General features: G+C 40.5%; 2 protein-coding genes across 6 annotated transcripts in view; both read left to right on the top strand.

The window, feature by feature from the left end:
* The window catches only part of numb (NUMB endocytic adaptor protein), a 49,650-nt gene extending 41,856 nt beyond the window's left edge, over nt 1-7,794 (top strand). For all 3 annotated transcript variants that reach the window (XM_055172811.2, XM_055172813.2, XM_055172812.2), the window contains 5 exons: nt 1,208-1,412; nt 1,730-2,023; nt 3,651-3,794; nt 5,674-5,817; nt 5,908-7,794. In XM_055172811.2, coding sequence (XP_055028786.2) covers nt 1,208-1,412; nt 1,730-2,023; nt 3,651-3,794; nt 5,674-5,817; nt 5,908-6,653 — 1,533 coding nt within the window. In that variant the 3' untranslated portion in view covers nt 6,654-7,794. The remainder of the gene's footprint in view (nt 1-1,207; nt 1,413-1,729; nt 2,024-3,650; nt 3,795-5,673; nt 5,818-5,907) is intronic.
* Nucleotides 7,795-10,851: 3,057 nt separating this feature from the next.
* Nucleotides 10,852-17,971, top strand: exd2 (exonuclease 3'-5' domain containing 2). Of its 3 annotated transcripts, none has more exons than XM_055172817.2 (9): nt 10,852-11,006; nt 11,509-11,886; nt 11,985-12,241; nt 12,608-12,734; nt 13,582-13,880; nt 13,967-14,073; nt 16,137-16,272; nt 16,451-16,813; nt 16,889-17,971. In XM_055172817.2, exons 2-9 carry the CDS (start codon nt 11,533-11,535, stop codon nt 17,103-17,105), a joined length of 1,860 nt encoding a protein of 619 aa, XP_055028792.2. In that variant the 5' UTR covers nt 10,852-11,006; nt 11,509-11,532; the 3' UTR covers nt 17,106-17,971. The 3 variants fall into 3 exon arrangements, with proteins under 3 accessions (XP_055028792.2, XP_055028789.2, XP_055028790.2); XM_055172814.2 differs by having other exon boundaries at nt 11,509-11,901; XM_055172815.2 differs by having other exon boundaries at nt 10,875-10,963; nt 11,509-11,901.
* The last annotated feature ends 399 nt before the right edge of the window (nt 17,972-18,370 follow it).

The following is an 18,370-nucleotide window of genomic DNA, read 5'->3' as shown; positions in this document are numbered from 1 at the left end:
TGCCTATAACAGGGAACTTAAATTTAGTTTAAAAAATCTTGCAGCATAATTTTGTTTGAAACAACAAGATTTAATTGAATTTTAGTTTTTGATTTCTACCCTGTACATTTCTCGGTCACATGCACACAGCACACTGCATGTACTTACATTCTCCCATAACATGCACAGGTCATTTCTTGAATCCTACACACCAAATAATGTCAAAGGGTCCATTTCGCATGCATGCACATAAATAACATACATTTGTGCTGTGTGTAAGCTGTGTGCACAGCAGTTTTCTGTTATCATGCAGAGAATTACTGTGCCACCCAAAAGTTTGGACACATTACTTTTTTGTGTTTTTTTTTGTGTGAAGTCTCCTATGCTCATCAAGCCTGCATTTATTTGAGCAAAAATGATTTAACATTTGTATTACCTTGCATGCATGTTTGCTTATGACCAAACAACATTTTTATTTATGTTTGTATATGATACAATCTATGGAAATTTCCATAAATTCTCTTAAATTCTCGTTAAGTCTCCTATTTGGAATATTTCCAAAATTCCCCAGATTAGGTTTCCATGGAAAGTTTCAGAAGATTTACTGGAAAGTTTCCGCCCCTTCGCAACCCTAAATCTTTAATTGAATTCACTTCAGTCTAAAGTCCTGTTAGACTCATGACCTGGTTGTGACCGCCCCATTTCAAAGATATCCAGCTTTAAACAAACACACAAGCACAACTCCGCTGCTACCCGGATGAACAAACTATATCCATTGTTTCCATAATGCTGGGTTCTTTGGGAAGCAAAGAAGTCAGAATGCATGAAATACCGTTAGACGCCCCCCCCTTTAAGTGGGAAAAAACTGGGCCAGCAGTAATTATACTGTTTAGAGCTCATTATACACAAGTGTTTACTCACTGAATGTTGTTTTTGACCCATCAGAGTCAAGTATCCCAGAGAGCCGTATAACATTAATATCACACTCCAGCCGTATATCAGCACAGATGATGATCACAGTCATTCTCATGTATGGCCAAAAAGCACAATTACACAAGTATGACAACAGAAAGATTATAAAATAGGACATTAATACCAAGCAGTGTCCTACAAACCATGTGTGTGAAGCTTCTTTATGTCATGGATTAAAGATCTGCTAGTTTTCAAGATGATGTAAGTGTATTTAGATATTTGTGATAGAGTATTTACATTATGCTTTGTGTTTTAGGGCGAGCGTCTCAGTCACGCGGTGGGCTGCGCGTTTGCCGCGTGTTTGGAGAGGAAACAGAAGAGGGAAAAGGAGTGCGGGGTCACGGCCACCTTTGATGCCAACCGTACCACTTTCACACGGGAGGGCTCCTTCCGCGTTACCACGGCAACAGAGCAGGCGGAACGAGAGGAGGTCATGCGACAACTACAGGATGCCAAGAAAGGTGTGTGAGATAAGATGTGATATATATATATATATATAGGAAAATTGTTTTTATTTATATATATTTTTAATTTGTATATCTATATATAATATGAAATCAAAATCTAAATAGTTAAATATATAGACACATATTATCAACTTTTATTTTGTATGTGATTAATCGTGATTAATCTTTGGACAGCCCTAAAAAGAGATTTTCTTAATCAGGAACAAAAGTGTCACTAAATCACAGATGTTGTGTCCTGACAGACTCTTCCAAATTTAAATTTCGCATGCAAGAAATAATTTAAAACCTAACAGGCCATCTTTCTTTCCCAGACTCGGAGGTGATGTTGGGCAACTCTTCTGGCGGTGTGATTAACCCATCGGTCTCCCTCGTCGGATCCAACGGCTCGTCCTCGTCTCCTCCTCTGTCCACAGCGGGTCCTCAGGATAACAACCCTCACGCCATCCCTCGACGGCACGCCCCTGTGGAAGTGATGGCTCGCCAGGGCTCGTTCCGGGGTTTCCCGACGCTTAAAACCTCACCTTTTAAACGGCAGATGTCACTGCGCATGAATGAACTGCCATCCACTGTGCAGCGCAAGTCTGACTTCTCGATCAAAAACACTGGTGAGCGCTGATGTACACGCTGCAGAGGTCACATTATGTGGTTTGTTGTTATAGTCCTTGCTTGATATCTTATAGTCTTATGCAACTTTCTGCAATTATATCCACCTCGATTGTTTTGTAGATGATTGTTCAGATCAGTTTTATACTTTTATCTATGCAAGAAAAAAGATTGGTGAAATATTTGATTCCGAGTCCAGGGACACAGATCGCTCAATGCATCATTACGTTGGTAGATTGTTTGCCTGTGGCGGCCGGTGACTTCTTTTTCGAGGGTGCACGATGCAAATCTCGTCAAAAGATGTATTTAACCTGTCGTGTGTGGCTCGTCATCTCAAAATATGTGTTTGGCGCGTCATGTGAACCATGTGCAACATGCGTCGTGTCAAAAAACATGCCTGCTGCAGGTGCTTGGTAGGGTTTTTTGACAAAATAGACGCTCGCGTTTGCCAGATACTCACTTAATCCAGTCCCTCCAGAAAAACTTGATCGCATGATTTAACGTATAATGAGCCAAAGTCCGTATATTTGTGAGGGGGACTACCCGCACTTTCTCTACATAAATTGCTGATTTCCGTGCTCAAAATGTGCAGGGCTTGCATGAGTTCATAATCTCTGCATTTTTGTAGCAAAAATCACATATATCTTAGCAGAAAGTTAAAAATTGTTGCATTTACCTCACATGAGCGCAGCCATGTCTCCTGTTGCCATGGAAACGTTATGAAGTGACATGATTATGTGACGTGAACATCATTGAAAAGCAGCAAAAGCTGAAAACAGTTTCTGCACGTTCCCGCAGTTTCTGCACGTTGCAGCAGTTTCTGCACGTTCGCGCAGTTTCTGTTTCTGCACGTTCGCGCCGTTTCTGCACGTTCCCGCACGTTCCGGCAGTTCCCGCACATTCCGGCAGTTTCCTCAGGTTCCCGCACGTTCGCGCAGTTTCCGCACGTTCGCGCAGTTTCCGCACGTTCGCGCAGTTTCCGCACGTTCGCGCAGTTTCCGCACGTTCGCGCAGTTTCCGCACGTTCGCGCAGTTTCCGCACGTTCGCGCAGTTTCCGCACGTTCGCGCAGTTTCCGCACGTTCGCGCAGTTTCCGCACGTTCGCGCAGTTTCCGCACGTTTCCGCAGTTTTTTCACGTTCCCGCAGTTGTTGCACGTTCCCCCCATTTCATTGCATAAAATTGCATAAATATCCTGCATATTCCATTGCATTTTTTAAGAAAATGTGCTGCAAGATCAAGGATTTTTGCCCGCAACAATCACAAAAAAACTCTGCGTTTTTCTGGAAGGACTGATAATCTGTCTTAAGTGTTAAGTTAGTGTCTTTTTACACTAAAAATTTTTTTGTCTCTAGTAAACGTCACTTTTATCATAAACCCTTTTGACGCGTGTGTGGCAGGCTCATATTTTGACATGATTCATGATGCGCATAGGTTCACATGATGCAACTAACACATATCACCGGCCGCCACTGTTGTTTGTCATTATCAGACTCGCTTTAATGTCAATGTAATTCGTTATGTAATGTAGATTTTATCCTGAATAAACGTACTGTTTCTTGTTTACTGTATCTAACATTTTCACTGCTGGTTTCTTGAGTAAATGTGAATGTGTTGTTTGGTTTGTCAGTGATGGAGGTGGAGTGTGAAAGCGACAGCATCAGCTCTCTCTGCACTCAGATCACATCTACCTTCAGCAAACCCACAGAAGATCCCTTCTCATCCGCACCCATGCCTAAACCTGTGTCCTCACCGCAGTCGCCCTCTGTTCCAGGTCAGCTGCACTCTTACACTCATACTCAGTTTTAGCAGTCAGATGGATTCATGTTTTTTGGTATAATTGTGCAGATAGAATGTTAATCGAGAAGCAAATGCATTCATGACCTCATTATTAGTCTGAATATGATTTCACCAAGTATGACGTCATCCTGAATATCAATCAACAGCAGGATAGGTTAGAGGCTTGTATGCTATTCTTTTCAATCATCTGATTTTGGGGTTATGGTTTGGGTTGACAAAGATCCAGTTGATGACAGAGCTATTTAAAGGATTAGTCCATTTTCTTAAAAAAATAAAAAATTCAGATAATTTACTCGCCACCATGTCATCCAAAATGTTGATGTCTTTCTTTGTTCAGTCGAGAAGAAATTATGTTTTTTGAGGAAAACATTCCAGGATTTTTCTCATTTTGATGGACTTTAATGGACCCCAACACTTAACACTTTACTCAACACTTAACAGTTTTTTCAACGGAGTTTTAAATGACTCTAAACGATCCCAAACAAGGTATAGGGGTCTTGTCTAGCGAAACGATTGTCATTTTTGATGGGAGAAATGGAAGATGTGCACTTTTGAACCACAACTCCTCGTCTATCTCCGGTCCTGTGACGCGCCAGCGTGACCTCACGCAATACGTCATTACGCCAAGAGTTCACGGATGACGTATGTGAAAGTATGCCCCAGTGTTTACAAGTGTGGAGAAAGAGGACCGTTCCTACGTTGTTGTATGTCAAATGATAATAATTAATATCTTTGTGTCAGTTTATTGTTTAAAATGGTCCGCAAATGTGCATTTCATATATGTAACACGTGACCTTTCTACGTCACTACGCAATTAGGTAAGGTCGTGCTGGTGCGTCAGGACTGAAGATGGATGAGAAGTTGTGATTTGGAGATGCATGTTTTTTATTTTTTCTGGTCAAAAATGACAATCGTTTTGCTAGATAAGAGCCTTTTGCCTCGTTGGGATTGTTTATAATATAATGATTTTTAACTGAATTAAAACTGTTAAGTGTTGGGGTCCATTACAGTCCATTAAAGTGAGAAAAATCCTGATATGTTTTCCTCAAAAACATAATTTCTTCTCGACTGTGGTGAGTAAATTATCTGGATTTTTTTAAGAAAATGGACTAATCCTTTAACTAGTTAACCCAATTCACACGACACTTTGGTTCCAGAAAATTGTGAACAAGATGCAGAAACAATGCCGTAAGGGGCGTGCCGTAGTAAGGATGTGTGTGTCATTGCAACAAGAAGTTGTGGTTCAGCTCTTTGACACGGGGATTTAAACGCATTTAAATTTAATCAACATTCATGATGAGAAATGTCTGCAAACTTGACTAAAGAACAGAGATCAGGGAGCTCATCACTATCAACGCTGAAGTTGAGATCATTCACCAGCATGACAGAACAGCGCATCACGCGCTCATTATGATCATGTCATAAACAAACATGCACACGCAATGTTTCTCCAGAAATAAAAATCACGGATAATTACCAAACTTCAGACGCTGTGGAAAATCTACCAAGTGCAGGGCTTTAAACACGTCAAGTGTCTTAACAGGATCTTTACGGTACGTGTGTGAATGCACGCACAGATTTGGAAAATGATTGCCGGTGTAAAGAACCAAAAATCAAATGATCCCAGATGCATTTTCCATAATATCTGTGTGAAAAGGGCTATTCTTAAAAAAGCGGTTCTCATTTTTAATGCTGGGGACATGAACACTTCACATTTTGTATGTTATCCTTGTCCAAGGTGTGCAATGTTTTGCATCTCACTAGAACAAAAATAGTAAATAAATAAATGTGTGTGTGATTTCTGATCTCTGTTTTTTGTGTCTTTCTACACATGCTGTCATCTGTTGCTGTAGTGAATGGCACAGCTCCTGCCTTCCCGCCACCCAGCGTCACCGTAACGGTTGCTAACTCTCCCATCCTACCACCTCCTCTGCCGGTCCGAGAGACTAACCCCTGGGGCAAAACCCCAGCACCAGCCCCTACGACGGCACAGACGGGTGAGAGCTCGGAGCTTGCTAACATAGTTTTACAAATACGCTATTTTGGTGTTATCTTACAAAATAATCGTTTTAATGTTTTCTCCGTAGGGGTTGAATGGCCGAATGCCGCACCTGCAGTCAACTCCAATCTTTCCCCATCTGTGACCTCTCACAAGCGCACACCGTCTGAAGCAGACCGCTGGCTGGAGGAGGTGACAAAGTCTGTGAGAGCCCAACAACCTGCCGCCACCGAGACGCCTCCTGCCCCCGTGCCTGCTCCTATGGCATCAGGTCCTTCTGCACCCTTCATGTCCGCCTTACCTCCTGCGGTCCCCGTCGTGCCCCCGCGCCAACCCGCGTTTCACGCGCAGGCCCCGGCTTCTTTCCCGGTGTCCAACGGGCTCCCGTACGTCCAACCGAGCTTTCCGGTGGTCGGCATCACACCTTCGCAGATGGTGGCCCATGTGTTTGGTTCTGCCACACAAACTCAACCCATCGCGGCGATGCCCGTCCAAGTGCCCGTTCCAGTGCCCCAGACGCAGCCTCAGTCATCACCCTTTTCCACCCCGCCCTTAGCTCAGTTCGAAACCCAAAGCGCATGCAGTGCATTCGGCAAACCGTTCTTACCTCCGCCGTCAAACGCCACCGTGCTGCAGCCGCCCAAAGCGAGTGCCGCTATAAACGGCGCTAACAGCTGGCAGTCACCCGTGCAGTCTTCAGCGGCGCAGCAACCGGTCGATGCTTTTGAGGCCCAGTGGGCCGCCCTGGAGAGTCGATCGCAGCAGCGCACCGCTCCCTCCCCTACGAACCCCTTCTCCAGTGATCTTCACAAGACCTTTGAGATTCAACTTTAAGGACTAAGACTCACAAACCGACACTGAAGGACAACACGTTGGATGTTAGTGGAGGGACAACAAAAGGGGATCGGCCCTGCGAACCACTTCAGCTCCATATCTCCATATGTATGTTTTGTTTGCTTACCCGTGTCTGTTTTACATCCGTGATAGAGACGAGGGCGTGGATGGATGGATGTATGTTGAAACATTTTTAAAACAAATCTTTAAATGACCCGATATTGTTCAGTACTCCCTTTACACCACTAACTCGTCTCACAGCGCCCCCTAGCAGCAGGCTGGATGACTGCTCCCTACCTGAAGGACGAGGCACTGAGGATCTTCGAGGTTCTTGTAGAACTTCACAATTCGAAGAGGATGAATGCCAAAATCTTTATTTTTATGCATTAAGTATATTTTAAATAGCTTTGAAATTTAACAGAAGAGCTGTAAATAATCTTTCCAAAGGTGCAGGCTTATTTTGTGTGCATACTGGAAAAGAGCATATATATATATATATGTTTGTGTGAAGGGACATTTTTAATTTCTTGTCTCTTTTTCAGTTTTAGTCTTATGGCCATCTCACATAGTTTGGATGTTTTGTATGTAGATAATCAATATGGACCCAGCGCTGGGTTTAAAGACCTTTAAATCAAGCGGGTCCCAGACAATGTTGTTATTTTAATCTTTTTTGTTACTCATCAGTACTTTTATTTCTTTTACTCATATATATATATATATAATAATTTTTAGAAGGTTTTTTTAATGAATTTTAACACTATTTGACAGTGTCTGTCAAGCCACTTTAATTTGTATTTTATTTGGATAAAGAGAGATATCTATTCATGATAGCACAAGCACTGTACTCATTGATCATTTACCCACTTAATGTGGTCTTTGGCATTGATGAGCTTCAATCTCTGTCTGTAAATGACCTGTGGCTCCAGCCAAAAAATGGTTCCGGTTAGATTAACTATACCTTTTTTTATTTTTCGTTTTTTCACTCGTCCGATCAACCCTTTTGTTTAATCAGACATGAAGATGATTTGGTCCTGTTTTTAGGTTTTCATTCCATTTTGTAAGTATTGCATTGTATTCCAGTTCTTTACGGAAAAATTTAATCTCAAAGATTGAATAAAATGTTGGTGATAGAGGAAAACAATTCAGTGTGCTCAGTTAATGTACACTTTTTTTTTGTTTAAATTAAAATATGAAAATTATTTAGTCACCCTTATGTCAGATATATATCACTTTCGCAGATAAACATTTTATATCAAAATGCTGTAATGTGTAGGACTCTTTTAGCAATAAAGATATTGCACATCCATTTATCAGGGTTCCCACAAGGGTCAAGGAATTTCTGGATTATAATGGAGTTTTAAAAGGTCTTCCAGACATTGAAAGTTAAGGAATTTTATACTTTTTTGTTCAAGTCAAGGAATATCAGGGATGATTTTTTGTTGCTTTAAATGTTAAGTTTCCATTCATCAAAATGTAATCCGCTTGTTAACTTGTGACACAAGGAATATCATTTCTGGGTTCGAACCTTTGCTTATGTCTAGTGAGACTACAATTTAAACGGCTGTTTATTGGCATTGTTTATTAATCTTATGTATTTAAGCTACATTTTTATAAACTCATGGTCTACATTATCCAGGCTCACGGCATCCCGGACATAGTCATGGAAATTCAGCTTATTAGTTAGTGAGAATTCGAGGAATTTGACTTTGAACTTTGAATGGAAACCCTGATTTATCATACACATCAGCACGGTAAGTTTATAGACCTTAGGTGTCATACATAAGGTCTACCTATAGACCTTAGGTGTCATACATAAGGCAGTGTCCCAATTAGCCCCATGTGCTTTCCAGAGCTTTTTAACCCTGTATAAGATTATAAAAATATTAGTTTGTTTTCTGCTGAATAAATGAAGCCATATACATCTGAGATGACATGAGGGTGAGTCAATTATGAGGTAATTTTCATATTTGGGTGAACTATTTCTAAAACATTCATGTTTCATGACCTACAGAGCTGCTCACCTGTGTTCCTTATATAAATGCTGTGGTAACAAACAGTGGCTAAGACAACACTAAAAATGAGAAAAATTGCTTAAACCCTTAACTGGTGCTGTCACATGAGTGGGACACCAGAGTTTACTTTAATATTTTGCATGTAAATTTGAATCTATCACAACAAACTATATATCGTTGAAAAGGTCAAAGAATTTAGTTTTCATATTTCAAACCGTTTAAGCAGTAATAATAATGCAGTGACAGTAATTTATTAATTTGTGACAAGATTTTGCAGCTACCCGTTGACACCTAGTGGTCGTTGTTGTTAAAACCACTAAAAGTTTAACACAAACCTAATCATTTTATGTATAAAATATATACTTTATTGCATTATTTGTATTTATTAAAATAAATGTAAACTGCTATAACAATGTTCTATTTAATATTTTCACCTCCAGACACTTTTGTAAAAAAACCTTTAAAGTTTCTTCTTTGAAGACTAAGATTAGGCTTCTAGACAAAAAAATGCCAGTGTTATATTAGTTTGAATGTGTACATCATTTTTCACCCCCCACTAAAAAATGACTGCACCAGTTAAGGGATTAAAGTGTGAATTTGAGTTTCTCCCATTGATTTTTAATTATATTGGGCGGAGTACTGCAGGAAGTAATCTCTGACGTCACGCACACGTCACAGTCCGTTGGCTTCAGTATGAAAATGTGGCTAAGGTAAAAAAAAAATGTGGCTAAGGTGTGGCTAAGCGAGACTTCACTGGCACTGGAAGAAGCAACAGGGCTGCGTTCAGCCCCGACAAAACGTTGCACAACGTTTATTGAACTTAAACGGTGATGCATTGAACACCCTTTTGTGATGACGCAAGAGTTGCAACTACGGTAGCTGAGAGGCCATTCTTTGTGTTCTTTTTTAAATGTTTCTGAAGCCTGATGAAATCGTTATAAATGTGTGTTTAATACTGTAAAATACCCTCGATGTTACAGTCACTGACCTTGCCGTCCAGAATGAAAGACAACATTCCAACTTGAACCCATTGAGCGAGCTGTCTCTTTACTATCGCGTGGTTTTATACATCTTGCCGCTGATTGGGCTGACATTTCTGACACACCCACCAAACAAGAGAAAACGCTTCTAAAACCTGTTGCATTCCGTTGCACAACGTTTCAAGGAAACATGTCGTTCAACCCGGAAACCGTAGCAAAAAGATGCGCACCGTTGTGAGATTGAACGTGCCCCAGGATTCTCGTGAACGCGCTCTCTCAGTGTCAGTGATGATGAAAGCTGCTCATTTGAACCCGGAGTCAGCTGCGAAGGTTTACTGCTACCTTTAGAAATCCGACTCAGTCTTACTGAAATAAAACATAAAACTTATTCCCATTAAAGTCAAAATTTAGACGATAAAATTCACAGATAGATCTCTGTTAAGTACATTTGAATATTAAATCCATCAGTTATTTCTATTTATCTCTTTTATACGTTTATCCGTGACATTTAAGTTTTAATTGAATTATTATTCAAATGGCAACTATAATGTAAATAGCATTAATCTGAATGGCATATGTTTCCTTTCTCAGCACTGGGGAAAATTGACCAATCGCAGTCGTTGCTGTTTATTAAATGTTTATAGATTTTAGATAGAAGTCGTTTCATAGCAATTTCTGGAGATACCATTTGCAAATACCAATGGGACATGAGATTTGTATGCGGTTTTACGGGGAATGCGCCCTCTGGAGGATAGCATGTTTGTGTATGAGATGATAATAATATTGCTAATGTGTGCAATATATGATATTTTCTGAAGATGAAAGATATTATATACAGGAGAAAAATAGAAAATGCCTCATCAAACTTTTGTTAGATGTGTCTGCCTCAATCACATTTAAATTACATTACAGTCGGTGTTGTGTTAAGAATATTATTTATAGTAGTTAGTAGTGATATTGGGATACTTATGCAAACACTGATAGTTGACTTTACTCCGCTAAAGTTTGACCAAAATCCATATTTCTCAACGCAAGATCTTAAATGCGTTCATATGTCGTTGCGCAGTTTGATTTAATTATGACGTCAAAGCATCGCGAGAGCAAGTCCAAAGTTCTGATTTGAAATCGCTCTCGCGGTACTTTGATGTCATAACGCTATCAATCTACGCAGCGTGGCATGTAGTTACACGTCTCTTGTTGTTTCTGCGCATGCGTTCTTGCTCTGGTCCAGCAGGGGTCGCTGTAGCGTGTGCTAATGTTTATAAAACAGATGAAGCAGAAGCGCTGCAGCTGATCATCAGAAGCTCGTGCACAGCAGGTGTGTTTACTGATTTAACTGTCACATCAGCTGAGTGTCACAGGTATGTTTATTATAAACAACACGACACGATAGTTTAAAGATGTATTTAGACGCGTGAACGACAGAAATCCGCTATGAAACACCATTGATATGAACACAAACACGCTGTGATTTCATTCATCTGATTTCATCTTTATTTATTTCCCAACTTATTATGAACACGAGTATTTTTATGAATCAGTCATGGAGGAGTGATATTTAACGCATTTAAATCTGTACATTTGAACATAACTCAGAATAATAAGGATGTCTCCTCCATGAGATAACAGTGCTGACAGCAATGCTTATAACGATTTCTGTTTATAATGTGTTGAATTAAATATTTGTTTAATATAGTTACGTATAATTTGGCATCATCAAATGTTATAATATGTATTGGCCACACTACTTCCTAGATAGTGGTATTAGTATTAACCAATCAGAACAGCAATATGCCAATGTGCCATGTTTCATTTTGTACGGGCATCTCTGAAGTCACCTTAAATCCCTTGTTTTGTTTTTAGTGGGGAGGTGGTGCAGCTGCAAAGATGTCCAGACAGAGCACATTGACGGCAGCTGTGGCCACTATGTTAGGTGCCACGCTCGGTGGTTTGTTCCTATGGCGCAGTATTCGCTCTCAGAAGAGGAAAGCCCTGAAAGACCCCCCTACAGCCGAGCCCATTCAAGCCCAGCTGGAGCCGGACGTCACCCAATCAGAGCCTGCGAAACAACAGCGATCCGCGCCAACACAAACCCAAAAGCCTGTGCCACTGCCGCCCGTCGATGCCCTGTTACAGGTGCCACCTGTGATCGTGAGTTCCTCAGAAGAGTGGGAGACGCTTTGGCCTGCGTTCCAGAAAGACCTGTCAGTCTATCCGGTTCTGGGATTGGACTGTGAATGGGTAAAACGCATGCGTGTAAGAATGGGTCTGTAAGTGGTGAAATGAAACGGTCTCGTCTTAGTAACGCGTTCCTTCACAAGATGTTTTCTGACCCGCAGGTGTCCTTCAAAGGCAAAGCCTCCGCGGTCTCCTTACTCCAGTTGGCGACGTTCTCTGGCCGCTGCGTGCTGGTCAGACTGCTGACGTTTCGTGACGCACAGCTTCCTCTGCCCAAAAGTCTCGCCAGGGTCCTCTCAGACCCCCGTGTACTTAAAGTGGGGGTGGGATGTTTTGAGGATGGAAAGCGCCTGGCTAATGATCATGGCTTGGCTCTTGAATGCACAGTGGACCTTCGATATCTGGCTCTTAGACAGAGGTAATGATGCCGTTTGGGCAGGATGGTGTGACCGTATATACCTGGAGGGCAGGTGTCCTGCAGAGTTTAGCTCCAACTTGTTTCTAGTATGCATAGTAAGACCATAATTAAATACTTCAGGTATGATTGGAGCTAAACTAAAACAAAAAAGCAGGACACCGGACCTACAGGATTGAGTTTGGGCATCCCTGGTATATATACCAAACAAAAAGGTGATTTGTATTAAAGTTTATATTTCATATATCTACAGTAGTGATATACTGATATATACTGCAGTGGCCGATATATTTGATGTTTTTTTTATTATAAGCCAATAAATCATACAGTAAAATGACCAATCATTATTCACTTTTTAATGTGTTGAAGGCAAGCTGTTTTGAATAACGGACTGAGTCTGAAGTCTCTGGCCTCAGACCTGCTGAATATCACACTGGACAAATCCCACGAGCTGCGCTGCAGTGACTGGGAGGCAGACATACTGACCCAGGAACAGGTGAATAGTCGAACGAAGAAGTACATGTGGGTGATTCTCACGAAATCCAGATTTAGAAGGTGTCCAGCATCAGAATTTTTTAAAAGCCATTGAAGCCAATTTTTTTTGCACATATAAGATCAAGGTCTGAACTTACTATAAACATTATTTTTAGAGGATTTAAAAAATATTTCATATATAATTATTTAAATTTTTTAGATTATCATTATAAAGAAATTATCATTACCGCAACATTATATATATGCATTTACAAACTCATGTTTCGGTAATGAGAATTAAAAAGTTTTCTAGGTACTATGACAAACAAAATTTCAACTTTTATCTGGAGAGAAAAAATAAGAACTGCTTACCTGGTAGCCATCTTAAATGTTAGTTCTTTGAGGGCTTAAACAATGATTGAAAATTGTTGCGGAGGATGAGAAAATGTACACATTTATATTCCTTAATCATTGTCTCTACATTTACCAATAATCACCAAATAGCACATGTTTCTTTACTGTAAATGTTTATAGATTAACATGCACTGAAGCTTTTTATTTTTTAGATTTTTTAATTATAAATATTTCCATGTCAAATAACCCAAAATGCACTCATGGACACGTTGCGGTAATGAAAATTTTCTCCTTAAATGTGGAAAAAACTACAAAATTGGTTTGTATGATGTCATTTGAAATCATGTGCAAAATAGTACACGAAGAGATGTTTGTAACTGTTTGCTTCTTATTTTTGATAGCATTTACTTTTTTTCAAAATGTTTTATGACACCTCAAAAGTCTAATTTTGCGAGAATCACCCATGTGTGTTTTCTCTACCGTGTAAAGTAACTGTCCTGTACTGTATTCACCAGATGACCTATGCAGCCCGTGACGCGCAGATCTCCATTGCGATTTTCTTTCACCTGCTGCAGCTGACTGCCGAGCTCAGCCGTCCCGCTGAGGGTGAAAGCGTGTTTGTTCAGTTGGCATCACGGTGCCAGGGGCTGGTAGATTTGCCCTTTAGGGGGCACTGTGGAGGAGAGAGAGAAGACGGGGAAAGGAGGAGACGGAGCAGGAAGTCCACCGCGGACAGTCCTGAGTCTGGAGACCAGCAAGTTCCAGACCCGCGGAGGAACAAACGGAAACCACTGGGAGTGGGATATTCTGCCAGGTGATGATGCATTGTTGTTATTATTGTTGTTGCTGAAAGGTTTTCTGCGGTGAATGATGCTCACGTGTTTGTTTTTATTGACTCAGGAAATCTCCCCTTTATGATAACTGCTTCCTTCACGCACCCGACGGCCAGCCGCTCTGCACATGTGACAAAAAGAAAGCAAAGTGGTACCTGGAGAAGGGAATTGGAGGTACACGCTGTTCTTTATGCCTTTATTTTACTGTAGTGGACAGACGTTACAAGAAATGAGCAAATTGAGATGTATGACACATGCATGCAAATCTTTATTTCTTTGTTGTCTTTATTAAGCGATTTGATCATCATGACCACTGAAGAAACCAAATTATTTCAATCAATGGTATACTGGTTTATGAATATACTGTAGTTACAGCTAAATGGCATTTAAGCGTGACAAACAGATTAACAGAAGCCTTTTGGTAAGTTAAAAGTTTTAAATTTTATGCGTATTAATTACAGTAGGTGGCATCATTTAGCACTTGGCATCAAGTCACTGGCATATCCTATCGAAGGTTAATATTGTTCTATTGGTACTGTGCAATAAACTGTACCTTGGTCAGCATTAGTTTCATCTAAAGCCCAATTTAGACTTCTGCCCTGACACCCACCTGCCCAAAAATGTTACAACACGGACTGCAAATGCTGTGATTGGTCTGCTAGAACCCCTCCCTCAGGTCAAAAAAAGATATACACTTTCCGCTTGCGACTGTAAAAACAAAGATGGACCAAGTTGAGGAGCGATATTTAATGGTTCTGTAAAATGTAATGTAGGCATGCATGAATAATAAGAGTTGTGTACATGGTAATGAGATATCGTGAGCCTCAAACACAAATTGTTCCTCCTTATGTAAACCTCGTGCATGCAAAGGACCGCTGGAAAAACAGACCAATCTCAACATAACACCAACCATGACGTTACAGTCGAGATGTACTCCCCAACATTAAATTAAGTACAATGATATATGCTAGTTAATGCTATATGCTGATTAATGCTATATGCTAATGAATGCTATATGCTAGTTAGCGCTATATGCTAGCGTTTAGGCTGAAGTTGACGTTACACTTAAGTTTTGCAGGTCCATACTGAAAAAAACACAAACTTAACACTCAGAAACGTCCATTAACAATTAGGGCTGTCACAATGATTTAATTATTTTCACATCACAATGATTTCAGATCACCACAATGATTGCACATCTCTCTAAAAACACAAGGGGGAGCTGCAGCGCCTGTATAAATGAGACATTATCAGATTACTTTTAAATATGTGTTATGTGTATTGATATTTACTGCCAGGTATTGCAAATTTAATTTAAATAATCACAACAATGTATGAAAATGATTTCATAAACAAACCAAAAAAAGTATGATGATTAAATTTCAAAGCACTAAAACAGGCAATTAATCATCATAACCGTCACAGTTTATTCGACAATTAACCTTTTGCCAAATTTCATAACCGTGACAGCCCTATAGATGGTTTCAGCAGTAACAACATAAACAAGCGGCTGTCGTGGTCCGCACGTAACTTCCGGTAAACTCTGCTAAGAATAAATAACATCAAAGTTCTTTAAATGTAGTATATTTATATAACAAGCAAAAAACAACACAAAGATTACCTAGGAAACTAAAACATATTTGTTATTTTCAACAAGGCATTTGTTCAAGAGATCATTAAAGTCAGACCATTAAAAAAATGAAACCGAAAATAAAGTTCGGATCCAGACGTGTATCGCGTCAGTGCACGTGTGTCCGATGAAACCGTCCATTAACAATTGATTATTGCTCAAATCTGTCTCTTCATCTGATACAGACTCAAACATAAGATCTGTTTACACACACACACAGAGCTACTGAAGGAGCTGCTCTGAGAAACAGCCAATCAGAGCAGAGCTCAACATTATTATTCATGACTCTTTCATGTAAGGTAATAATAGACCATTTTATTATAAAGACAAATCATAGGGTTGTAAATGGACAAGAAAAACTGACTCTGGATCATTTGGCACTTATTAACAAAGTCACTGTCTATTTTCCACCATCACTGCAACAACCTGGTGCTTCTTCAGCTTTTGTCTGGATACTGTGAGTACGTCTGTGGTGAAGAGGGTATGGTGTAGGTCAGACGCAGAAGTATAAATCAGGCACATATAGACTGCTCTTCTGATCAGTCATTATCCAGAAACTACACATATTGTTTATTATGTAATAATGTGATGTATGTGTTTTCATCAGAGTTGGTCAGTGAAGACCCTTTTATTGTTCGGCTCCTGTTCGAGCCATCAGGCCGTCCAGACTCGCAGAAAGATTATTATCTTACGGCCAAAGAGAATCTGTGTGTGGTGTGTGGCAAACTGGAGTCTTACATCAGGTTTGTTTTCCTGTATCTTAATAACAATAAACTAGTAATAAAGAGAGCTCTTGTACTAAATAGTTAGTTAACGTGATATGGCTATTCACAATTGTAAAAGCTTGTATGTTGAGTAACTTATAGACATATCTGGCCAGTTTGCAAAATCTGTGGTGTCAACTGCCGATGTTTAATCTAGGAAGAACATTGTCCCACACGAGTACAGGCGTCACTTTCCATCCGAGATGAAGGACCACAACTCGCACGACATCCTGCTGTTGTGCACCGCCTGTCACGCGGCATCCAACGTGCACGACGGCGTCCTGAAGCAGCAGCTGGCCGAGGAACACTCGGCTCCGCAGGGGTGCGAGGAGGGCATGAGACTGCTCGAAGACGCAGACCGCCGGCGAGTACGCTCGGCCGCTCGCGCTCTTCTCAGCGCCGGTGACGGGATGCCGGAGTCCAGACGCGAGGAGCTTATGTCTGTCATCCAGAGTTTCTTTTGTGACGGTCAGCAAATCACACAAGAGATGCTTCAGATAGCTGCGGCGCTCGAGACCAGGTGAGACCTCGCTTCGTTTGAGTTCCGGTCTGTTGATCCGTCTGTCTATCGTTTTCATCTCCGCTTGTCTTTCAGGATCTTTAACGAGAGTTACGTGCCACACGGACTGAAGGTGGTGCGGGCGTATGCCGAGCGTGGTCTTTGTGGCCTGATGGAGTTGGAGAGCCGCTGGCGGCAGCACTTTTTGACGAGCATGCAGCCACGCTTTTTGCCCACACTTTGGGCTGTCAACCACAACCATGACAAATATCTGCGCAAGTACGGTGCAGACTTGAAAATCCTGCTCAACTGATGCCCTCGCCGGTCTTCGTGCTGGGATGGAAAGGTTTCCTTGTCTTATAAACCCTGTGTTGGTCATGAGATGAACTCTGATCACAGGCAAGTCCTGGTGACTAAATTGGGCCCCAAGGGACCAGATGGAGACTCTTGTGGGATCAGAAACCACTGCGGTGAATGAAAGGACACCTCATGCATTGTGCAATGGTGACAGGTACAATAACTGCGTTATGTGCACACTTTTTTAATGTTTAAAGCTGTGGAGATAAGCATTCAGATTTCTCTGTAAAACATCGACATTTTAACCAGCCCAAACCTGCTCTTAATTCTTAATCATAATGAATTAAATAAAATATTCATAACTTACAATTCTTGCAGGTTTGTGGCCATATTAAATATTTTGTTAAGTGTTAAATCAGTTTCTCCTGTGAGCTTGTTTTTTATTATGGAGCTTTACCATTTTTGGGAACAATGCAGGCTGGTTTTTGTTCAGTGGGTTTTGAGGAAAACTCAACTTAAAGTTTGATCAGATCTTCGTACAATACATCTGTTATATGTAAAGGATCATTCTCAGATGTCAGGACACATCAGCGCACATCTGATCATTGTTGTGTATAAACCCGACTGTACACAAACCTCACAGCTCATTGTTTTCAATCACTGATTCAGATTTCTGTAGCGCCAGTTTGTGTTACAGTCTGAGAGATTTCAGCTCCATTGATGATAAATGTAAACGCCGAGCTCAAGGACACTGAGAGTATTACACTTATTATTATTTAACTTAAGAAACATTACAGCTTTTCTTTTTATTTACATTTGTCCAGATGTAACCTATTTAAAGCTAATGTGTTTCCTTATTGTCAATAAAGATATTTAATGTCATATGTAAGGATATATATATATTTATCATTAGTAATGTGTCGCTATTGACTTTATTTGCACAACTTTAAAGGTGCAGTGTGTACATTTTAGTGGCATCTAGTGGTGAGGTTGCAAATTGCAACCAACGGCTCAGTCCACTGCTCACCCTCGCTTTTGAAACACATAGAGAAGCTACGGTAGCCACCACCAGACAAACATGTCATCGTTGGAGACAATTTTTTAAAAAAGTTTGTCCATTAAGGGCTTCTGTAGAAACATGGCTGCACAAAATGGCGACTTCCATGTAAGGGAACCCTCTTTGTATGTAGATAAAAATGTCTCGTTCTAAGGTAATAAACACATAACGGTTCATTATGAAAGTTCTTTATACACCCCTGATAATATAGTTTTGTATATTAT

Source organism: Misgurnus anguillicaudatus, chromosome 7 (assembly GCF_027580225.2).
Source record: "Misgurnus anguillicaudatus chromosome 7, ASM2758022v2, whole genome shotgun sequence".
NCBI lineage: Eukaryota > Metazoa > Chordata > Actinopteri > Cypriniformes > Cobitidae > Misgurnus > Misgurnus anguillicaudatus.
Note: the sequence above shows the minus strand (reverse complement) of the source record. Positions and strands in the feature narration are given on the sequence as shown.